This window comes from Stenella coeruleoalba, assembly GCF_951394435.1.
Source record: "Stenella coeruleoalba genome assembly, chromosome: 2".
NCBI classification, from domain to species: domain Eukaryota; kingdom Metazoa; phylum Chordata; class Mammalia; order Artiodactyla; family Delphinidae; genus Stenella; species Stenella coeruleoalba.
This window is the reverse complement of record NC_137147.1, coordinates 21225446-21250936: the sequence shown is the minus strand read 5'-3', so window position 1 is coordinate 21250936 and position 25491 is coordinate 21225446. Positions and strand designations below refer to the sequence as shown.

The following is a 25491-nucleotide window of genomic DNA, read 5'->3' as shown; positions in this document are numbered from 1 at the left end:
CTGATGTTATAGCTCCGATGTCCAACTTCCTCAAAACTTTTATTTTAGTCAAGGTCAAAGTCATCTTGGGTGGCTGACTATGCTCCCAGAAGTAAAATTTGAGACCCAATTTCTCCACTTGCCACAATCTGCATCATCCAAACTTTTTCAAGGATCTGATGCTTCTAAGATGAACATTTTAGCTCGATTTCTTTTGAGTTGGCTGCTAGGAAGTTAGGGCCAGATTTGTAGCCTGGTTCTAACATGCATTTTGTGTACAAAGTTCACTCCTGATTTAATACTGTTTTCTCCTTTGTTTCCCCTTTACTTACTTATCCTAAGTAAATTTCGTCACGTTGCATGGTTATGTAGCTCTGTAAGCCCTCCTAAAAACTTTCTGGGAAAAGACAATGCATAAACAAACTTTAGCTAAGTTTTACCATAATCAGGATAAAAGTGAATACGCATACTATATATCACAGGCTGATTCAGGTCAAAGATCTGGGATTTAAAAAGGGAAACATGTCTTAGCAAATTCATATTCTGCAGGATAAAATTCAACTTATAGAAATCTGAATTTCAATAGTTAAAAGTAAATGTAAGATGGATTCAAACTGCCCCTCATCAATGCTTTCTAGAAGTTTCTGAATTTCCAAAATGGTTCATGAAAAAATTGAATGATTCAGGTTTTAAAAAAAGTCTGCCTGGAGAGGTGCCTGGCCATGGTACGTTATAGCATACAGGATAACCAGAGGTGGAATCTTTATTTCACAGGTTTCAAGATACAGTACAAAACGAATCTGTACATCTCTCTATTAACAGGATTTGTTTACACAATTATATTACACTTCACCAGCCTTTATATTGAATTTAATTAAATACAAAATAAATTTACAAAAAGTCTACCATGGTGCTCTTTCCAATGCCAGCTTACGGTCTTTTAAAACGTCTCCTAAATATTGATAGTGGTTACACCTTGATCGTATCAGTATTATGATTTTTTTTTTAATCAAAGAGAATAGTGTCATCTTGTTATTCCAAACAGGAAAGCCGGTGCATGAGAGGTGACTCCCTGCACACAACCGAGACATCCTTCTCACGCGCACATCAGGTTTTTACTTGTGCAAATAGTCACTTTAAAAATACAAATCATTTTTACTTGGAATATTTTCAATTCTCTTGAAATACCAAGTGGAAGGAGAAATGTAGCTTCTTTTCGAGGACTACTACACATTTAAAAATCAGGTAGTGCCTGTGACAATATGATATTCAGAAATTTTGTATTTTCATTTACATTTGAGAGCAATGACTAATGAAAAGTATTTTCGTGAAAATAGAAGTTTCTTCTGCTTTATTTCTTGCACAGTTGTAGTCATAATATTGTATAACATAATTAAATTCACTTTCAAAACAAACACTACCTGTTATTGGGACAAATGTAGCCCACGTTGCTCTTCTTGGTAGGTAAAGGGGCTATTTCTCTGAAGCACTTTTTGTTTTGAAATGTGCATGTGAAATGTTAGTCCAAACCTCTGAAAAAGGTTTTCTGCAGATGTAGCTAGACAATATAATACACATGCTACACACATGAAGAGCTGTGGTCTTCATTTATAGGCTTGCATGCATACTTCCAAACACTGGTTTGAAGAACAAACATGAGGAGCAAAGAAAGGGAGAAAAAAAAAGCTTATACAAAATACTTAAGTTTCCTGGAGGCAACAGCAGCTCCTTAATTAAATAAAGCAACAGATCATGGCCAGATCACCAGCAGAAGTTTCTACAACTTCCCAATGGTACAGAGATAAAATGGCTTAGCAGTAAAACTCTCACAAATTAACCTTATATGCACAAAATAACCTTATATGCAAAGGGTAACACATCCTCAACAGTATTAAGATTAATGACTCACAAGTTCATGTAAATGCTAAATAACAATGAATTCGGAAAAAAAGAAACCTTTTGGTTTAATTTTTCTGTGCCATTGGATATTAACCAAAAATAAGATAAGCCTTACCCAGAATACAGAAACAAAAGCTCCAAAAACAAAAAGGAAAAAAAAAACAAACCAAGTCCCAAACCCCAATGCTACCTTTGTTAACATAAAACAAAAAGCAAAACAGATAGTCTCAAGACTCTGGAACAGTTGACTAACCAAGAAACCAAATGCACAAGAGAATAGAAGCTAAGTAGAGTACTATTGTCATCACCTTGGAAGGCAGGAAGACAGACTATAAAAGGGATCGGGAGAGAAGGGCTACCACGGAGAAATGAAGCCGTACTCTGCTAGCTCTAAATTCTAACATTAAAACTCCTGAATCCTGGAGTTAGTTTAATGTCACTGACATTAACTAGCTTTAGTTACTGTCATTTTATTCAAATGGATGCCATTTGATTAGGTAGGTATTGAGCATTATTTTAGGAGAAACACCAAACCCAGTTCCTATTTGCTTAGGTATCATGTCTCTTGTACAGAATGAAAAAGGGAACAAAGTATTTTGAGACAGTCTTTAAATGAAGCCATAGGAACGAAGTTATTTTAAATTTACCATTCAAATTTCCAGTAGCAAATGACCCAGGGTAAAACAGGAGGTGGACAAAAGCCAAGAAAAAGATCTATTTGGGAGATTAATAAAAAGGACATGGCTAGTGGTACACTACCGGGAAGTTATTGCCTGGAGAACAAGACCATGCTTTCCCACCTGCCTCTGGGTAGTGCACACTGCTTTAAGAAATGTTTTTTCAAAGTACTAACAGAGGGAAGTAAAGATAGAGATAAGAATGCTGCTAAAGGAAAAATTAGGTGGATGGTAGAAAAATACGAAAGTTTAGTTGTTCAAGTTTTAAATAAATTAAAACAGTTCCTTCGAAATGAAGCGTGGCTGCTACTGTGGATCATACTTATTTTGAAGGTTGGGGGAGAACGGGCAGGGGTGAAGACACCAACATACTGTACCGACTGTACTCAAATCTCTAATGTAAGAGATCAAACAAGTCTTAATATTTACATGAGCTGCCCAAAGCAACATGACACTTCTGAGGGTAAAATTTCTTACCTTTCAGATCTGCATTTATACATATGGTTCTCGCTGTCATCACCTCTTCCTATTAGAAGCAATTATCTAGGAGGAAAGTTTGCTTACCAGGTTTCTCATAATACTCTAAACACCAAAAAAGCACACTACTTCACATTTAGAGCCTTCATGTTCATTACAGACTAATTCACTCTAGTTCTAAATACAATCTCTACTTCAAAAACCAAAGTCTTACAACTCTTCAAGTTTTCTGGCAGATAAGGGGTTATGGAAAAAGAGTATAAAGATTAATATAAACAGATGAGGTCAGCAGGCACAGAAAGCCTGCTCACACACTGAGAGAGCCTCAGACCAGATACAGGCTGGTGAACGCTGCCATCCGACAACAAAAAGGAATACAATTTGGTTGAAGTTTTAATTTTTTCATTTGTGGTATGTGACCTTCTCTGTTTTCTTTGTTGTTGCTGTCGTTGTTGTTTTCTGTAGTACTTAACCAGACAATTCTGAAGTGTAATAGCCTTGATTTTCCTGATGTTAACAGTGGGAGGGTGGTGAATACGAAAGCTAAGCAAGTGGTTGATCTTCTACTGTAACATCAAACTGCAGAAATAAAAATCTCCCTGAACCGTACAAACAGGCTTTGGCTTTCCTCAACCACTGATTTTAATGCATCTCAGATTCTCTGAGTGTTAGTATTGTAATGGTAGTCACTGTATGCCATAGCTTGGCAACAATATTTCATATTTTAAAAATTCAGGAGGGTGGTCTGTTCTTTTGCAATAAGAAATGCAAAGTAAAATAAATCCTGGTAACAAATGCTTCAACTTTTGGGAAAGTGTGTCTGTGATCCTGGTACCCCACTCAGAGTTCTTCAATATTGTTTTCTAATCTCTCCCCTTTAGTCCATCCTCTGGCTTCCAGATAAAGGCTCTGTATACTCAAAACAAGCAAGCAAATTACATTGAGTAATTTGGGGCAAGTTCACGTGTTAGCTCAAGAAGTCAGTTCACAATGTTTTCTATATATTCCATTCCAAGGAAATGAAGTTCACATAAAACTCTTTAACACGGCCTTTCAGTCTTTGAAGGAGAGAAGTATGGTATAAAGTATGACAATCACCAACAGTAAGAAACCTCCCAACCTTGCCTTTTAAAGTAATAAATATGCTGAATATGTATACTTGCATGTGGCCTGGTAAAAGTTCCTCGGTTATCGCAGTTCTGAAACACTTTGAAGACTTTTTTTTTTTTTTAACTTAAAAGGCAGTTCTATTTTCAGACTTTCAAACATGTTAAGGTTAAATCTGCAACTAATTGGGTTTTCCTTTTTACATCGATCAGTTTTTAGTGTCGACGCATGAGACCTTAAAGATGGTTGACAGAACTAATGCACATTGAAAGAATGACCAAAAGGACCCAAGAAAGATAGCTGGACACAGCAGACATTACCTTGAGTGTCTCACATGTTTCCAGGAAAAAAAAAGGGGGGGCAGGGGAGCCACTGAGAGTTGTTATTCCATACGGCACTGAAACGGACATTCAACTCAGTTTAGGTAAGAGTTACTTATCCCTGAAAATAAAGGCATCAGATTCTAAGCAGCTTTAGGAATTCAATGCTTCCTTGTGCCTCTTCCAGGAGGTGGCCACTGATCCAAAGTCCTAAATCAAATGCAAGTGTTCTTGGTAAACGATTTCCTTGTTTGTCACTGGTCAAGGCTGGCCGCCGTGGGTCACTGTGGTGGCTGCTGCTCGGGCGGCCCCTCCTGCTGTGGTGGTGCTGGCCGTGGCCCGGGAGGCCTGGGGACAGGCATGTCCTGGTGCTGCCTCTGCCTGTAAGCGATAACTGTCCCCAACAGCAATGCGATGATGGTCATGAGGTAAAGGTCCCACTCAGGTCCCAAAAGCTGGTCCATATCAAGCTGGGTGAACAGATCTCGAAGCTTAATGAGAAAAGTATAAAAATCATTATGATCATTAAAATATAATAGAAGGAGCTAGGAAAGTTACATCACAGATTAGAGATAAATACAGAATTTATTAAATCAATTGGTTTTAGTAACATTTTGCAATGTGTTCCAAAAAAAAAGGGTTTTACTAAACTCAGAACTACCATATGACCCAGCAATTCCACTCCTGGGTATATATCCGAAAAAACAGAAACACTAATTCTAAAAGATACATGCACCCCAATGTTCATAGCAGCATTATTCATAATTGTCAAGATGTGGAAGCAACCTAAGTGTCCATCAACAGATGAATGGATAAAGAAGACGTGGTACATATATACACAATGGAACATTACTCAGCCATAATAAAGAATGAAATTTTGCCATCTGCAGCAAAATGGATGGACTCGGAGGGCATTATGTTAAGTGAAATAAGTCAGACAGAGAAAGACAAATAGTGTACGATATCACTTATATGCAGAATCTAAAAAATACAACAAACTAGCGAATATAACAAAACAGAAGCAGGATCAGATATAGAGAACAAACTAGTGGTCATCAGTGGGGAGAGGGAAGAGGCGGAGGGGCAATATAGGGGTAGGAGACTAAGAGGTACAAACTATTAGGTATAAAATAAGCTACAAGGATATATCATACAACATGGGAATTATAGCCACTATTTTATAACTGTAAATGGAGTATAACCTATAAAAATTGTGAATCACTATATTGTACACCTGTAACTCTATATAGTATTGTATATCAACTATACTTCAATTAAAAAAATAAAACCCACCAGACTTTAACAAAGGATCCAATCTAATAAAATTAAGGATAAAACAAGACAAAAATATAAAGACAATGAGTTCAACTGAAAAAAAAATTTTTAAAAGCCTGAAACTCAAAATAATGTCTGAGGACCAGAGCTATGGTTCCTTTCCATCAGTAACCTAATGCACTGATTTCCAACCATTTTTCACAGGAAATATTTGAAACAAACGCTGGGGACAATGGAGGATGAAGGTGGGGTGGAAATCAGTATCTTGGCACACCTCACCTATAACCTATTTCTAGTGTTGACACACTAGCTAAAAAGCTCTCTTCTAATGAAAGCAGGGCTATTTTACTACTTCTCTCATGTAACTGAAGATGACAGGAATTCAGAAATTTAATAGCTGAACAAATAATGCTTTTTAGTTAGGATTTAACTAAATATTTAACAACTGAAATTGAACTTAAAACTTATTTTCTTCATCTATGATATTTTAATTGTTTTAATGTCACTTAAGTTATTCCTGGTATTTTCTGACTGATGCTTACCCACAAAGAAAGTAAATATGGGGCATAATCCTTTATGTTTAAAAAATTACATTTAAAAGGTCCCCATAATATAATATTTGTAGGTACAGGTGCTAAAATTTTTCTGGAAAAAAAATTATAACAAACTATTAACTGCGTTCCCTGGGGTGGGACCCGCAATAGGAGACTTTGTTTTTCTGTATTTTTTGACTTTCTTACCATCAATACTTATTACTCTTTTTTTTTTTTTTTTAAGTTGGAATATCTAGGTGGTAGGATTACCGGGCATTTTATTGTCTTCTTGAAACTTCTGTATAAAACACAACAACTTAACATGGTGTATCACATGACCAAATCCTAGACTGTAATCAGTAGTTTATTAGTGATAAAAACTGTGAGAGACAAGGGTCTGAAATAGTCCTGAGAAAGAAAGAGCAGGCGGACACACTGTTAGCTTTTCAGTTAAAGGAACAAGGATCCTTTGAGTTAACGGAGCGTACAGCATACCCTGGCTCACGCTATTGAACAATTATAAATTTGACATTACAAATGTATAAGCAATCAAGAGGACAGAGGCCAACATCTCCAGCCCTCTGGAGCCCTATACGTGGAGGACCTCAGTGCACGTGCTAGGGCTGCAAAAGGGAGGAGTTGTCGAATTTCTCTTTATAGATGCTGAAGCAGCATGGACTAAATTTACTTCTGTGTAACAAAGAGGGAATGCCCCTTCCAGAATCTAGTGCTGAAATGGTGCATCAACTTGTTCTAAAAGATATTAACAAAAGGTTGAAACATCATCCTTTTCTGGTCTGGCGTGAATTAAAGTTAAATAGCCCTTCTTTCTGCATACATTTTAGGACTTTCAGAGTTAAATGCTGCACCAGTGAATCCATTAGGAGGAACGATAGGTACTGTAAACAAAACAGAAAACTGGAGAACCCAAGAGCACCAACATTGTGTTGGTAACTAGAGTTGGTAGTTTTGAAGAGAATGGGTAACCCACCCATCTCCTAGCAAAGTTCTATCATTAAGCATATTTAAATAATTCAAGGTATTTTTAGAAAATATAGTTTCAGTGGTATTTTTAACATGTTCCACTATCAGAAGAATCTGAAGTACAAGAGCCTGGACAGGTTCTCAGGTTCTACTTCTTTTCATGTCTTAAATTCTCTTTTTAAGGGGCTGGTCTGAGTCACTGCTAGGCAGTCATCTGATTTAATGTTTACTGGAATTAGTTAACTACTATTTCAAATTGCCATGGTTTAGTCTCAGTTTTCCCTAAACCAGGAAACATCTGCACCAATGAAAAATACTTTAGCACTGGGAACCACTGTCAAATGTTACCTGGGAACTGTTAAGTGCTTTGTGGCTATACTCATCCCTCATCTGATGAGGTCCCTTCATCTGGGAAGGAGGAAAGAGACCAGACACTTGCAGGTCCTTCCTCCCCTCCCCCAACTTTGCAAAAACGAAACTGTGGACTGAGAAGGTTACATCATTTGTATTCTAGTTAAAAGAGACATGGACCACTTACATTTGTTTCCCGTATGTACTGCAAGAAATAGACAATACCCAATTTGCAGAGTGCTAGGAAGACTGGTACTTGTGCATCTGGGCTGGCTTCCGCTGCCATGTCATAAAAACGTTTTGCAAGGTGAATATCCTATAATACGGGTAGTAAACCAAAGTTCATTTCTTGTTAAACTAAGTAAAAATAATTACTATTTATATATTAGGAAAGTTTATTTTACCTTTCAAGTTTCATTTTAAAATTTCCCTTACCTAAAGAAAAAAACCCAAGCTTTAATTAGGTAAAATTTGTTTAATTATCTAACTGCTTAATTTTGAAAAACTTAGTTGAAAAATTTAAAAGTTAACTTGTGTTCCCCTGATCTGACATCCCACTTGCTGTGCAGATACGGTGGACACAGCTATATACCTATGCATAACACTGTTAACCTGGAGACTTCCAGGAGTGACCTGTAAGTCTCAAGTTAATATTTTCCTACTTATAACCAGTCAGTGTAAGCAATTCCTGATTTCAGTCTGCAACAGTGATCTTCAAACTGGGGTAGACATACTCAAAGTTTTCCAAGGGGTGCATGCATGGACAGCGATAAGGGACTTGCATTCTGTGTTTTCCTGTCTTAGATGTATTTCTATAAAGGGCAAAACAAGTCATTACTAATTTTGGCCCAGGTTGGAGTGCTCTGCATTTAGATAAGTGGTAGAATGGGATGGTGGGAGGTGCAAAATTCTCATTTAACAACCTCACTTCTCCCATCCCCTGACTACTGTCAAAGAATACCAAACTCATAGGTAAGAATTCCATGAGACATGGGAAAGAAAGGCTAAACATTAAGACTGACTTTTTCTACATATTTAAATATAAGCAGTTACTTTCAGCTGTTCTCCATACTTGTCCCTAAGGTGAATCCTTTTAGTTAAAAAGAAGAGCACCTTCAAATAAAAGTAACAGCATGGTCAGTGTCTTTGACTTTTTAAAAAATGTAACAAATTTTATTTGTAGTAATATTTCAGAAGACTGCCCTGCATCTCTCTCATCCTCGAGCACACACACATATTGATATCTACACTGTTATATTTAGGATATTAAGCCAAAGAGAGATTCATGAAAACAGAAAAGTATATTTTTCAAGATTCATGATAACGGAAAAGTATATTTTTCAAGATCATGCATCAAACTTTATGTGATCTGCAGACTCTGTGTGGATGATTCAATAGGGTAATTAAATCTTATCTATCAATCAAATCCTGAATTATTTATTCCAATTATAACCAATCCTCATCTTGTTTAATACTTAATATTTTTCTATCTATACTGGATGCTGGACTGATTAGCTTTTAGAGTATGAGTATCTCTTTTATTTAAAAAAACAGAAAACATAAGAAAAGGTGATCATAATGTCTTATAAAAACGAATGAAATTATTCTGATTTTTATACATGATTAATTATTCTTAAAAGCTGAATCCCAGGGTTCCCTCCCCTAATGCTAATCAAAGGAATTCTATCCCTTTTATCATAGTCTTTATTCATAAGAATTTGTATAAGCTTTACATTACAAATTAAATTATGAGAAAAGCACACTGATTAATTTTCTTGTTTTCTTGTCTTACAGCCTATTATAAAAACAGACTGTTATATTACTTTAATTCTGATTGTCTTTAGCAAATTATTACTAAGCGTATAAAAACCATAACTTACGGGTAATCTTTACATTAGGCATCAAACCCATATTACTTTTATTTGAATTAACAAAGTCAGACTTTCTGATAGAAACTAAGTCTGATTTGGCTGACTGATCTGACAATGCAGGGAGGCTTCAACAACTATGTTACATGGCAGAGATTGTCCATGAACTGAACGCACTCAGCCTGCAGCTCCAGATTCTTGATAAAACTATATTCAAGTATCTTATATTAATATAAATGTAAAATATCAAAACTTACATATTGGAATTAAAATACTCAAGTGTAATAAAATAAAAAAGCACTTTGACAAAAAACAGTGCATTAACAAAATGAAATGAACAACCTTCTAGATTTAAAAGCACATAAGGTCACAAAGTGTCTCTAAGTGACTGAATGAGCAAGGAGTATCATTAGCTATTGATAAGCCTTGGGAAAGCCTTTTAGACATCACTCCCAGAAACTGAGAAAGTATGAGTCCAGTGATCAGGGAACACCTCCTTTTGCAAGTCTCTAGTTTCCAAATCTTTGCTTTCAACAGAACTGAACAGAGGCTTAACCAAGTTATCAAGTGACAGATCATTAGAAATAATTTTAATGACAGATCAGTCTGATTTTTGGCATATGTTATGGACTAAATGTTTGTGTATCCCCAAAATTCATATGTGAAACCCTACTCCCTAATGTGATGGTATGAGGAAGTGAGGCCTTTGAGAGGTAATTAGGATTGGATGAGGTCATAAGGGTAGAGCGCTCATGAACGGAATTAGTGTCCTTATCAGAATCCCTAAAGAGCTTGCTGCTTCTCTCTCGCTCTTTCCTCTTGAGAGGACACAGAGGGAAGAGGGCCTTCACCAGACACCAAATCTGCTGGCACCTTGATCTTCAACTTCCCGGTCTCCAGAACTGTGAGAAATAAATGCCTGTCGTTCAAGCCACGGTGCTATAGTATTGTCACTGCAGTCCAAACTACCAAGACGGCATACAACTCTAAAGCAGTTTAAAGAATTAAGTGACCTTACTATAATAAAATTCTTCCCATTCCCATATACTTATTTATGTGAACAAGGTTCCAGTCATATATTTATAAAATGAAAACAAGAATTAATGGTAAACCTGTTCCACGATACTTAGGCTAATTTTTAAAAATGCTCTATTTATCTCATTAAAAGATACATTTTCAATAATTACCACAAAAAGTAAAATTTTATCAAATTTATAATATCATGAAGTTGATGAGAACAATAGAATATTAGTAACTGACCAACTATGGCTAATAATATCTCGAGAATTTTTCTTAATACTTAAGAGCCTATAATCACAGGAAATAAAATTCAAATTTGAATTTATACACTTTTTTGTTTCAGATAAGCATGATCAGTGATCAGTACATTACACTGGTATACAATTCTGTGGGAATAATGGACTAAAATATAAATTCAGGGAGAAAAGGAAAAGATACTATTTTCATTTAACGAATTTGCTGTGTATTTTTAAAAAATTAATAATGGGCTTATCAAATTATTTTGGTACTTAAAGTAATTTAGTCATTTTATTTATAAAAATGTTAGTGTTTAAAATAACTAGGACTTAGACCCTTTGAAACTTATGATGAGATATTTTAAATGTCAAATTAAAAATGTGCAAGAGGATACACAGTTTTTCAAAATTATTTTAAGGGTACACAGGCAAAAACTTAAGACCGTGGGTCTAAACAATGTTAGACTTCAATAGGAAGGTAAAAGAATGAATATATTAAATTCATTTCAAAATAATCTAGAAATGATAGAATTTGGCTATTGATGGACAGTTTCTCAAACAGCAGTTATCAACAGAGGCAGCACTGCTTTTCCGTTTTCATGAATCTATCTTTGGCTTAATATCCTAAATATAACAGTGTAGATATCAATATGTGTGTGTGCTCGAGGATGAGAGAGATGCAGGGCAGTCTTCTGAAATATTACAGAACTGTCTCTTAAGTTAGCACCTAAAATCTGAGCACATTCTAAAGCAAACTTATTTCCTATAAAAATGAAGATGTTTCCCCCCAAATCACAATTACATTATCCATACATTTGTTTCAAAGTCACACTCACCTGTTTAATGCCTAGTCCTTTCTCATGCATATATCCCAGGTTAAACATAGCTTGTGCACTGTGCTGCTGCTCAGATGCTAGGCGATAATGAATAAACGCCGTCTCATAATCTACGTCAGTGCCAAATCCATAGAAATGGTAGTCTCCAAGCTTAATTCTAGCCACAGTATAGCCTGAAACAAAAGGTAAATGCAAAACTGCCAATAAATAAGGTGTGTTGAAAACAGACCAAACTCTTATTTCTCCTCCTGCTAACATGTTTATATAAAATAAATGTTAATTTGTAACACACGGACTTTATAACAAATTCTTCAGCCAACATAGAAATTCGGTAAAAATTTAACTAGAAGGGTTGCTTTTCCGAAGAAGGCTTTTGTAATAGTCAGGGAGAGGTAAAACAAAGTGGGTGTAATCTCTATTTCACTAATAATACTCCTCAGATGATCAATCACTCTACTCTGTCATTTAACATTTTAAAATAATTCAACTGGGGACTTCCCTGGTGGCGCAGTGATTAGGAGTCCGCCTGCCGGTGCAGGGGACATGGGTTTGATCCCTGGTCCAGGAAGATCCCACATGCCACAGAGCAACTAAGCCCGTGCGCCACAACTACTGAAGCCTGCATGCCTAGAGCCCACGAACCACAAGAGAAGCCACCGCAATGAGAAGCCCGTGCACGGCAAAGATGAGAAGCCCCTGCTCACAGCAACTAGAGACAGCCCACACGCAGTAACAAAGACCCAAGGCAGCCAAAAATAAATAAATAAAATAAATAAATTTATTTTAAAAATAATAAAATAAAATAATTCAACTGGACCATTGTTTAGGCTTGGAGAAAGGGATAGGTAGACGATGTTGATAGTAGTATGTGTGAGAAAGAACTATTCAAATAAAAAGGAGTGGGGAAAGGCTGAAATCTTAGGTTTTACACCTATAGTCTATTACACGTTCTATTCAGTTCTCATTTAGTACAACATACTAGCCTCCAACTAAAAACCAAAGAGTAAAGCATAGTATGATATAAATGTCCAGTACGATAAAAACCTTGCAGTTCAACTTAGAAACCCTGGGACTGGAACTTCCATTTTAAGAATGAATACCAATCATGAAAGCAAACAAGTTAAGCTATAGTTAGTATCTCTGCTTAATTTTAAAGTGGTGAATGACATGATTTAATCTTTATGTGAGATTAAAAACAAACAAACAAAAAACAATAAAGAAAGGTCCCTGGGTAAAATTCTTATCCTAGAATTAAACAACCACTCACCTTGTGAGGCGGCCCGGTTCCAGTGTAGCAAAGCTCTGGGATAAGTTTCATTCTCACCTACGATGGTTGCTTCTCCTACAAGGAAAGTTGAAATACAAATCAGGTGTTTAAGGAAAGGCCCTAGACTTTTAGGCTTTATCTGCAAACCAGGGTGGATACATGGAGCATAATTTAAATAAGTACTGGGATATAACAAATATTAAATGAAAAAACTATTGAAATTAAACAAGTATGGGAATAAAATACTGAGTTCAAAGGAATCATTGCATTCAGGGCAACACTACTTCCTGAGACATATTTTCACCACAGAACTAATAACGAGACTACTGAAACACTAGAGATCTACATACCACTGGAAAAGCAATGTTTCTGCATCTGCTGTAGTTTGAAAAATGTATTTACTGAAAGCAGTTAATTTTATGATGGACGTCAAATCCATTTCTATTGTCAACTGTATAAAACTAACTTTGATGGCTTAGAGATCTGAGGTAAAATAACTTGAGCATGTGTGCTGTTATGTTCTAGTTATAATAATAGAGAAGTATCTTTGTGGCTTTCCTTTTTAAACAGGTTAACCCAAGGCAGGACTAAAATGAACCTTACTCTGATCGAGAATGAAGGCTGCATTGCTTTGTGCCACTTCATAGCCTTGCTCCGCCAGCAGGAGGTACTGGATCACTGCGGCATTGTAGTCACCATCTTTATAGCTGTTATAGGCAGTCATGAGCCTCTCAGACCACCGGCCCCGTTCACATACATTCTTAAACAACTAAAAAAAACAGGAAAAAAAAATCAATACAAAATTAAGAAAGGTATGTTGGAAAATCATTTCTGCACTTTGGCTATAAGCAATTGTTAAGCTTGCTCTCTCAATCAATCTCTGGCAGTTTTACTAAGTATATATATAAACGTCTGGGATATTTATTTGAAGCTTTCACCTAGTCTTTAAAACAGGTTTATAAAAATAACAGCAAACAATTACATACCATTTACTCTGGCCAGGCACTATCCTAGTGATTTATGTATAGTATGTATATTGACTCACTTACTCCTCCCATGAGGGACCACTCTCTTACGAGATAAGTCCTAGTAACAAACAGCTTCATTTTACAAGCGAGGAAACTGAAGCATAGAGTGGTTTAGAAACTTTGCTAAGCGTTTCACAATGTCCTTCTAAAGTGCCAATTACGAGAAAGCTAACAACGTTCACTTAACATACACTTTTTGATGCTGACCATGTCTCAGATACTGTCTTAGGTGTTAGAGAGACTGTAGACAATAATATCTGCCCTTATAAACGCTCATTCCAGGAGGGAGAGACAAATGGAATAAGTGTGATTCTAACACACAGACCCTCAGAGCCTTCTTTCAGTATACCAGTGCTAGTTGGCTAAGTCTGTTTCTACTCTAGAAGAAATCATGCAAAGAAAACCAGAATTAAAACAGTAGGATTGGGGGTGGGGCAGGAGGGAGGTCCAAGAGAAAGGGGATATATGTATACATATAGCTGATTCACTGTTATACAGCGGAAACTAACACAACACTGTAAAGCGATTATACTCCAATAAAAAAATAAATAAAACAGCAGACTTTCCTATGGGGCAAATTAATTTCCTACATACAGGTTGGTAGAAAAGCCCTTACCTCCACTGCGGTGTGACATGATCGCATTACACCTGTGCCGCTGGCATGCATCTGAGCTAGGTTATAGAAAGCCAAGATATGGCCTCCCTGAGAAGCTAAATTAAAATACTTCAAGGCCTGTTTATAATCCCTCTTGACTCCAATGCCATCTGTAAGGAAAATTACACGAGAGGTTAGGAATAGTCTTAAATAAGATTTAGCTGAAGCGTCAGAGAAGCCTTACATAGGAATAAAACTAAATGAAATTCAGAATTCTTACTCTGGAAAGATGTGAATCTTATTAATATAGATTTGTACATCAATACAGATTAATATACTCTACAATGAAACATAAGATGCACACATCATTGTATTGGGAGGACATTAATCAGCTAGAAATTCGATAGCTCTCACTTCCATATCATAGTGGCATCTAGAGGAAAATAGGTAATTTAGATTTGGTGTGTCCATCATTAATTCCAGCATTACTTACTATAGTACATGGAGCCAAGCTGTAGCTGCCCATCCACCCAGCCTTGTTCAGCAGCTTTCTGGAAATACTTCAGTGCCAGATCATAATTCTGTAGAAAAAGAGGTCATATGATCACATGGTAAGAAAGTTCAAAAGGCTGATATACTCAGAAGTCAGGATATTCATTCATAAAAAGAATTAACAAGGCATACAGAAAATATTGTTAAAATCATTAAAAGGATGACCTTCTAATTTTTTATAATACAAAGATGGTAATATTTTTTAAGTCATGGGGGATTAACATTTAGGACTGTTAAAAAAAGCAAATATACTCTTTTGTGAAACAATTTGCATGTCTGCTCTCAGAAAGCATAAACAACACTAGTAGAACAGCCGGCCAGAAATTAAGAAACAGTCATCGTATCTTTTCGATTAACCAACTAACCCTTTTAAACCGCAATATTTCTAATATTAAATAAGAAAAATTCTCTCCTTATTTGTTCTTTCCTGGGTAGCTTATCAAACGTTATATGATTATTATATTTCAAATATCAGACATATCCCCAAAGAAAAAATTAAAACAAAGGTCACTACTGGATTTCAGTACCCTAAAATGACTAGAAGGAATAAAAATGAGACCACATTACTGTCTTTTGTGCTAGGAAATACCTACAGATTAGAATTCTATACCTAGCTCTTAGTTTCGGGCCCAAATTAAAAGAACGTATTGCTTGGAGAGACCACACAGAGATGAGGATCCAGGAGCATCCAACATGAGCAAGTAGCACAGAAGAATGAAGAGCAATGGCCCAGGAAAACCAAGACAGCCCCCGGGAAGAAAGAGTTCAAGTAAGGTAGAACCAAAAAATGTCCTGTGGGGCTGACACTGAGGAGGTTACTGGTGAGCTATGTAGAGCAGTTACATGAGGTAAAATCCTGACTGTTGAGAGCTGAAGAGTGAATGGTAGCAGCTCACACAGTTCATTCTCTGGGGAAACGTGGCTTTGCAGGAAAGGGCTGGAGAGAAGAGAGGTGGTAGCTAGAAGGGCAAGGGGTAGAACAGAAAGCTTTTCTCCCTCTACATGGGAGGACTTAAGAATTTTCTTAGGCTTGGGTGAGGAAATAGCAGGGAGATATTTAAGTCTGGGAGAGATGGCAGAGTAGGTGGGGTAGAGAGCATAGATGGAACAATGAGAAACAGCTTCATACCTTAAGGAGAAGGTGCCAGAGACACAGCTATTCTAAGAAGGCAGCTGCTATGGTGGGATGGGGTAAGGGGTGGTAGGGAACCAAACTCAGAGTTTCAGCTTTGCTTATAATGAAACGGCCTCACCTGGGCTGACTGGGAGCTAGTTAAGGAATACTTCCCTATCTCACCAGCTGACGGCTCATTAAAGTCAGACGTCAGATTGAAGACTTACAACTTGAACTCCTCTCCCGTAGAGGTAAGCCATTCCAAGCCCACTCTGTCCAACTGGGTTGCCCTGCCAATCAGAGACAAAGTGAAAGATGCATTACAAAATAGGCAAGAATAAATGACTGCAAAAGAAATAATTTACAAGCATATTCAAAACATGTTTTAGTACTTTTCAATTTAAAACAAAATTTTCTCCTTCCCATCAGACTAAACATGATACTGAGTTTTAGAGATTTGACTTTCAGTAATTGCTGAAAAAGAGTAAATAGTAAATTCACTTACAATTAACTTTTGGTGACTTACCTTATGACTATCTGTTTCATGAATTTATGATATAAAACATGACATGTATTTAATCTTTTCAAAATTAAAAGTAGGTCATTGTTTTTCTTTTTGGTAGTTTTTCACTGGTAACCTCCCACCTCAATAAAGAAGATGCTGCCATGGGGCAGAATCAACTAATTAATATTGGGATCAGGTGGCAAGGATATGCTTAAGACTGTTGGAATGTTGTGGAGCAAAGACAATCATTGTTTTGAGACCGAAAAGAGAAAAATCTAGTATTCACCTAAACTCAGAAGGACAGAGCCATCTTTAAAAAAAGTGTCACAGTGCCCCTTTGGGAAACACTCCACTGACATTTGGGACTACAGTAACATGTACTAGTTGACAAAGAGGTCAGTGTACACACTGGAGCCAGAGGATCTTAAATATTCATAGGCAGCTTTCTCTGGGCCAAAGAAAGCCTAACTTATGTATCATGGTTATCAAAACTACCCAGTCATGTAAGCTTTAAACCTCAAGTTGCAACACAAATAGGATAAATTATATAACACTCAATTCCATTACTAAAATCATTATTTCCCTGATCAGGAAACTTCTCAATGAAATTGAAACAGAGAATTAATATTCAATAATCCAGTCCCTAAAAAAAATACATACTGCTTTTCACCGAGTAGGTTTTTTCTAGCCAATTCATCCATATGAATCATACTTACATAAGCACTTCCAATAATTCATGAAGTCGATTATGACTAACCCCCTTAACACAATAAACTTTCTTGAAAATAATAGTAATATGGTACACATTTCAATATACTGAGTCATGAAGTCTTACCATGTCAGCAGCTTTTTTAAAGTAGTGAAGAGCTGTCTCATTACTCTGAGGTACAATATCACTTCCCTCTGAATACATCTGAAAAACAGACCCCAATTTCAATATGAGCTGTAACCTTCTCTCCAATTACATTCTTCTCCTATCTCAGCTCATTCTGGGTTTTGTTAGATTTCATGGAATCTTTCAAAAAAGTTTAAAATTCCCCACAAGATATTTTAGAATTAAAAGCAAAACCTTAAAAGTAGACATTTTTTATATATTCTATGTCATGTCAAATTAATGACTTATCTATAAACATGAATATATAAAATCAGTTCACTGATCAAACTCAAAAGAAGAAATCTTTTTTATTAACTACAGTTATTTTATTTTATTTTTTAAACATCTTTATTGGAGTATAATTGCACTACAATGTTGTGTTAGTTTCTGCTGTATGACAAAGTGAATCAGCTATATGTATACATATATCCCCATATTCCTCCCTCTTGTGTCTCCCTCGCTCCCACCCTCCCTATCCCACCCCTGTAGGTGGTCACAAAGTACTGAGCTAATCCCTGTGCTATGCAGCTGCTTCCCACTAGCTATTTTACATCTGGTAGTGTATATAAGTCCATGCCACTCTCTCACTTCGTCCCAGCTTACCCTTCCCCCTCCCCATGTCCTCAAGTACATTCTCTACGTCTGCATCTTTATTCCTGTCCTGCCCCTAGGTTCATCAGAACCATTTTTGTTTTCTTAGATTCCATATACATGTGTTAGCATACGGTATTTGTTTTTCTCTTTCTGACTCACTTCACTCTGTATGACAGACTCTAGGTCCATCCACCTCACTACAAATAACTCAATTTCATTTCTTTTTATGGCTGAGTAATATTCCATTGCATATATGTGCTACATCTTCTTTATCCATTCATCTGTCGATGGACACTTAGGTTGCTTCCACGTCCTGGCTATTGTAAACAGCACTGCAATGAACATTGTGGTACATGTCTCTTTTTGAATTATGGTTTTCTCAGGGTATATGCCCAGTAATGGGATTGCTGGCTCATATGGTAGTTCTATTTTTAATTTTTTAAGGAACCTCCATACTGTTCTTCATAGTGGCTGTATCAATTTACATTCCCACCAACAGTTCAAAAGAGTTCCCTTTACTCCATACCCTCTCCAGCATTTATTGTTTGTAGATTTTTTGATGATGGCCATTCTGACTGGTGTGAGGTGATACCTCATTGTAGTTCTGATTTGCATTTCTCTAACGATTAGTGATGTTGAGCATCCTTTCATGTGTCAAAAGAAGAAATCTTAAACCCTGAGACAAATCTTTCTTCTCACTCTGTCCCAGCGCAAATGGTTGAACAATTGCTTGGGATAAGCGATTAAACGAGGAAAAGAAGAGCCGATAGCAATGTCCACCTTCCTTTCTCCTCTACCACTGCTTTCCCCATGATAAGATGCAGGGTATGTCTTAAATTCAGGAAAGGAAATAACTAAAAGGTTATCTTAAAAGGTTTCAAGCACTGAATGTCTATATAGTACCAGGTACGGGAACTGACAAAAGGGCCAGGAGAAAGGAAAACTGAATGACCAGTAGTACTGTTTTTATCAATGTAAGTATTAAGGAAATAAGTAAAGAAAATCTTTTTTTGAGATAAGGAAAATTAGTAAATCAGAGCAAGAATCGAGAGGGCTGAAATGAAAAGTTGTTAAATGCTAACAAAAATAGATAGGCAGTGGCTTCCCTGGTGGCACAGTGGTTAAGAATCCACCTGCCAATGAAGGGGACACGGGTTCGAGCCCTGGTCTGGGAAGATCCCACATGTCACAGAGCAACTAAGCCCGTGAGCCATAACTACTGAGCCCACGTGCCACAACTACTGAAGCCCACGTGCCTAGAGCCCATGCTCCACAACAAGAGAAGCCACCGCAATGAGAAGCCTGCGCACCACAAGGAAGAGTAGCCCCCGCTCGCCACAACTAGAGAAAGCCCACGCACAGCAACAAAGACCCAACACAGCCATAAATAAATAAATGAAAAAAAAAAAGATAGGCAATACCAATTTCTATGCTGTAACAGGAAGTCTAAATGTAAAGTTCTCAGGTCCCAAATGACTAGCTGTGGCAAATACTGGTTAGATCTTCTCTTTGTAAAAGCTTTTGAGATATAGTCTATCTGAGCCTCCTAACCTCAGGACTTGGCTATAGATGAAAATATCCATTGGTTTATAATGTGTTAATTTTCAAAATAATGAAAAAAGGAAGTTTTGAGGTTATGCCATGACATATGGAATCTATTCATTAAGTATCTAGACTTAAAGGTTCCCTTGCTTGAGAAAAGAACTGCATTGAGAGGTGGGTGATGGCTATCATATTTAAGACAATTAAAAGGTTTGCAGACACATTTCAACACACTCTAAATGTCTCTTATTCAGCATGAAAGTAAACAGGTAATTATGACAGACTTAGCAAAAAACTGCACAGCATAAAGAATAAATTCCTTATTACTGTGTATAATACACAGAAAGTAGGGGTGCAGACAGTGATAGCTAACTTCGATGGAGAATTAACATACTGACAAGCAAATGCTATGTTACCTTTAAGTTACTTAAGAAAATGCCTCAGAATAGCACTTATCTTAAGACAAGATATAATACGCTTGTATTGGAAATTTTATTTCCAGCTTATATTTGGTAAATTGTAGACGATGAATACAATACGTGCTTACTATGTGAACACCTCTTGCTATTACAGAAAATGTTCACAGGATGTACAGTACCTTTCCCAAGAAGGCCATGGCATGAGAATTGCCAGCATTAGCTGCTAAATTGAAGTAGTCAAATGCTCTCTGTGAGAAAGGAATTTATGAAAATTATTAGTTGTTAATAGAACCTGCCCTTGGCTTTTAACCAAAATAATTACCGCACGAACATTTTAAAAAATCTTGTTATACTGCAGTATATCTCAGTTTAAGTAAATGACAACACAACGTCTCCTGGATGTCTGAGGTACCCACCCCACTTCCCTCTCATATCCAATCCATCACTAAGTCCTATTTCTTTCACCACCAAATACTGATACATCTTGAATCCATCTACCATCCTCCATTCCCATAATTCTAGTGTAAGCTGCATTATCTCTCAGCAGAACTTCTGGAATGCTCCCCTCCCTGATCTTTCTGCTTTTATTCTTGGGGTCATCCAAAGCGACTGTTCTTAAATCTCAACATGCTGGTCCTTCCAGCCCCTTGAAGTGCTGCAGGGAATACACTGACGTGACCAGACACTGTTTATCTCAGTACTGTTTCACCTTGTTCCCTGCACTCTGGGTACACCAGCCATGTTCCTTCCTGCCTCAGGACCTATACACATGCTGTTCTTTTTGGCCTGGAATGATCGCATTACCTCCAAGGTTCAACTTAAATGTCATCCATGTCTCTTCAGAGACAAGTGCCACCTCCCCCTCATTAACCTATCATTGGACTCATTAATTCTCCTTTGTAACAATAACCACAATTTATTACATATTTGTTGGTGTGATCATTTAAAAATTACCTAATGCTTCTATTAAACTTGAAGCTCTGTAAAGGTAAGGACCAAGGGTAAGGTCCAGCATTGTATCCTGAATGCCTTGCAGTGAATGGGACAGGTGGTACTCAAATATTAGTTGAATTCATGCAATTATATATTGGGAATTCCTTTTCTTCTGTGAAAATTTATCACTGTGTAATTGTTTCACAGGTAGGCAGCATACACCACCAAGAATATCCCAAAACTTGTTGTGTAATGGTATGTAGCAAATTCTTAACCAGAATTCTGTTCTCTCACCTGACACTTTTTTACTAACCAGTTCATCTGATGCTTCACTGGCCGAATGACATGTAATTTTAATGACCTAAAGACACTTAAAGTTGTCAAAATGCTGTTTGAATAATAGTTTTAAAAAGCATCAAAATTTGGTATAGTTTTAGCGATAAATGTATTTTGTTACAAACTAATTCTTAAAGTTGATATAATATAGTGCTTGAAATAACCTTAATTAGAATACTTAACTGGTGTGGTAGAAAAACAGTTTCATTAGTTTGAAGAACATTTATTGAGAACTTAATATTATACATGCTAGGCACTGCCAGGTGCTGGGAATGAAGAGGCAAACAAGGCAGACATAGTTCATGCTGTTTTGGACCTTATATTCTAGCAGGGGAAACAATTACATAATTAACTAATTTATAATGGACAAAGGCCACAGGGAATACAGATTTTCAGAAGTCATAACTGTGGTCCATGACCTATTCTTGAAGTGGGGTTGTGGTCAGTGGAGACATTCAGGGGAAGAGATCCTGGAATTGAGTTCTGGAGAATGACTAGGATTGTTATGTGAATAAAGGAGGTGGGATAATAATATTCACTCTAGTCAGAGGGACTGGCCTTCCAGAAGTCCGGAGACAGGGAGGTTCTTAATATTTTCAAAGACCTGAGAAAAGGTCCGTGTGCCTGTGACTCAGAAAGCAAGGGGCTGGTGAGGTAAATAGAGACTGGTACAAGGCCTTGGAGGTCATGTTAAAGGTTTTGGTTTCCAAGCTACTAGAAATCACAGACCACTCAAGAGAGTTTTAAGCAATGGAACTGCACGATCAGATGCAGTTTACAAAGACAGGCAATTGCTTAGGAAATGCAGGCGGGTAATTATTCACACAAGTGATACGTATATTGATGGCAACAAGGGAAGAGACGAGCGATACACAGGACAAAAAGCAGACCGAAGTTGGTGAGTGGATATGGATCTGACCGCTATAGTTGTACACTCCTAATTTCTCACAAACTCAACACTGAATTTTCCTCAGTTCTAGGAAATATTTTCCAATAGGAGTTTTCTAAGACATACTTCTATCACAATACCTATAGAAAACCAAGACGTTGATGCATTTTCGGCCGTATTGAGAACTAGGTTTTGGAATTAATAAAACCTTTCCCATCACTACGAGGTATGATCACATTTTTGTTCCTCAGTTTCCTCAGGGGTTAGATCTTGAAAGCTCATTTGTGATGTTACCAACATCCATTAATCACAAAGCTTGATATTGTCACTGACTTAGCAAGAAATATATCTGGAGCATCATTTCTTGCTACAATATGAAATGTAAAGCCCTAAGAACAGGAAGGTTACCTGATGGTTTTGTTCTACTCCACGGCCTCCGTGCAGATGCAGCTGTCCCAGACCAACCTGAAAATGAAAAAGGAGGCAAGAGTAAATGGCAGCACCTGCCTCTGGCATGTAATGAAATTAGACCAACAAGAAACCATTTGGTCACAAAAAAAGGTTTCTGTTCACAACACAGAAAATTAAACATTTAGTCTTAATTCCCTAAGATATTACTCTAACTTACATTTTTTGTTTGTTTTAAAGACTTTTTTGATGTGGACAATTTTTTTTTTTTTTTCGGTACGCGGGCCTCTCACTGTTGTGGCCTCTCCCGTTGCGGAGCACAGGCTCCAGACGAGCAGGCTCAGCGGCTATGGCTAACGGGCCCAGCCTCTCCGCGGCATGTGGGATCTTCCCGGACCGGGGCATGAACCCGTGTCCCCTGCATCGGCAGGCGGACTCTCAACCACTGCGCCACCAGGGAAGCCCGATGTGGACAATTTTTTAAGTCTTTATTGAATTTGTTACAACATCGCTTCTGTTTTATGTTTTGGTTTTTTGGCTGAGATGCATGTGGGATCTTAGCTCCCCGACCAGGGACTGAACCCACACCCCTTGCACTGGAAGGCGAAGTCTTAACCACTGGACCGCTAGGGAAGTTCATATCCTACATTTAAAAAAAAACTAAAAATGTCCGCTTTTAGTTGCAAAGTATCCTGAAATAGAGGTGAAATAAAGGCATTTCCACACAAACTAAAGAAAAGTTCAAATCTTTTGAACTCAAGAGTATTCTTTAAGAGGGAAAATTATCCTGGGAAACTTGGAGATGCAGTAAGAAATAAAGAACAAGAGAAAGGTAAATTTGTGAGTAAATCTAAATTGGATGGACTATATAAAATAATAGTATCTTGTGGGGTTCAAAAACATATAGGATTAAAACACAGACAAACTCAAACCAAAATAGGGTAAGAAAGGAGAGAAAAAGGAACTTGGAAAAGCAAAATAAAAGTGAGATAGAAAATTGAAACTCAAATATATCACTAATTACTCTACTTAAAAGACTGAATGGATTAAGAAAAATGAACAAAACTAGTCATATGATGCTTGCAAGAGACATACCTTAAACATTAGAAGGTTGAAAGTACAAGATAGAAAAGATATTCTGGGTAAATACTAACCAAAAAAAAGTAGTGTAGCTATGCCAGTTATCAGGCAAAATACAACTAAAGTAAAAAATATTTCTGGAGATAAAAGAGGTCATTTCATGATACAAAAGTTAGCTCAACAGAAAGATAACAATATTAAGTTACGCATCCACATGGCTTAAAATATATAAATCAAAACTGATGAAACTAAAAGGAGAAAGAGACAAATCCACAATCAGAGTGGAAAATTTCAGCAATATTGTCTCAGCATTTGACAGAAAAAGCAGCCAAATTCAGTAGGGATTCAAAAGATTTGAACAGTAGGATTAAGAAACACGACAACTGACACATATCAAACACTACACCCAACGACTGTAGAAATTCACATTCTCTTTAGCCCACAGAATATTTGCCCAAACTGACCAAGATGGGGCATCAAGCAAGTTTCAAGAACTCTAACAACTGAAGTCATACAGAGCATATACTGACTACAGTAGATTAAGCCAGATATCAACAACAAAAAAGGTAAGCAGAAAATTCCCATGTACAGTTGTCCCTTGGCATCCATGGGGGACTGGTTCCAGGAACCCCCCAGATAACAAAATCTGCAGATGCCAAGTCCCTTACAAAAAACGGCATAGTATGTGCACGTAACCCATGTACAACCTCCCATACACTTTAAATCATTTCTAGATTACTTATAATACTTGATGTAAATGCTATGTAAATAGTTGTCAATACAATGTAAATACTAAGTAAATAGCTGCCAGTGTGTGACAAAGTTTGCTTTTTGGAACTTTCTGAAAAAAAAAATTGTTTTCAAATTTTTTGATCCACAGTTAGTTGAATCTTTGGATGCAGAACCTGCTGTTACAAAGGGCTGACTGTATGTGGAAACAAAGCAATTCATTTCTAAATTACACCCGGGTCAAAAGAAATCATGATGAAAATTAGAGCTAAATATAATGAAAATATGATAGTGGGAGAATGTATTATACTAGCTATCAAGTTCTATAAAGCTATGAAAATTTGAGACAGTATTTGCACAAGACATGTACAAGAAAATGCAGAGCATTATTTTTAACAGCCCAAATCTGGGAAGAATAAAATGGATAAATTGTGGTAGTTTCATACAATGAAATACTATATAGCAATGCAAATGAATGAATTACAGCTATGTGAAAACACATGGATTGACTTCACAAAAACATAATGCTGAGTAAAAGAAGTTGATACCAAAAAAATGCTGTATGATTTATTTTTACGTAAGACTCCTTCAAAAACAGGCCAAACCAATCTATGGTGTTAGACGCAAGCTCAGTGGTTACCTACAGGCAAGAGGAAAGAGTTAGGGAAGAAGAGTTCCAAAGAGGGGCTTCTAGGGTCCTAGTTACACCACACAAGAGGCTCCCTTGCTGATAATTCATTGAGCTGTACTTCAGTTTTGTGTACTTTTCTGTATTCATGTCATAACTCAGTAAGTAAAAAAAAAGAAAATGATATACTATACCACACACTTTTTTCTTTAACTTGAGATTTTCACTTAATACACTGAAATCAGCTTTCTACATTAAGTAGTATTCTACATAATTTTTAATGACCGCATAGAATTCCATTATATTGGAGTGTCATATTTGAGCCAATTCCCTATTGTTAAGCATTTAGAGTGTTTTGAATTTTAATTGGTGTCATATAAAAGAAAGATGTATAATCAGAAGAGACAACTTTATTTTAATTTCCGTGAGCTAAGAT

General features: G+C 36.8%; 1 protein-coding gene across 2 annotated transcripts in view; it reads right to left on the bottom strand.

Moving 5' to 3' along the window:
- Positions 1-360: 360 nt before the first annotated feature.
- Positions 361-25491, bottom strand: part of SEL1L (SEL1L adaptor subunit of SYVN1 ubiquitin ligase) — a 56372-nt gene continuing 31241 nt past the window's right edge. The window contains exons 10-20 of one of the 2 annotated variants that reach the window (XM_079912150.1): positions 22619-22675; positions 20232-20300; positions 17459-17536; positions 16346-16408; positions 14946-15033; positions 14474-14622; positions 13433-13598; positions 12830-12904; positions 11563-11735; positions 7790-7918; positions 361-4950 (exon numbers count right to left, since the gene is read on the bottom strand). In XM_079912150.1, coding sequence (XP_079768276.1) covers positions 4741-4950; positions 7790-7918; positions 11563-11735; positions 12830-12904; positions 13433-13598; positions 14474-14622; positions 14946-15033; positions 16346-16408; positions 17459-17536; positions 20232-20300; positions 22619-22675 — 1257 coding nt within the window. In that variant the 3' untranslated portion in view covers positions 361-4740. The remainder of the gene's footprint in view (positions 4951-7789; positions 7919-11562; positions 11736-12829; positions 12905-13432; positions 13599-14473; positions 14623-14945; positions 15034-16345; positions 16409-17458; positions 17537-20231; positions 20301-22618; positions 22676-25491) is intronic. The other variant, XM_079912149.1, reaches the window with a different exon arrangement.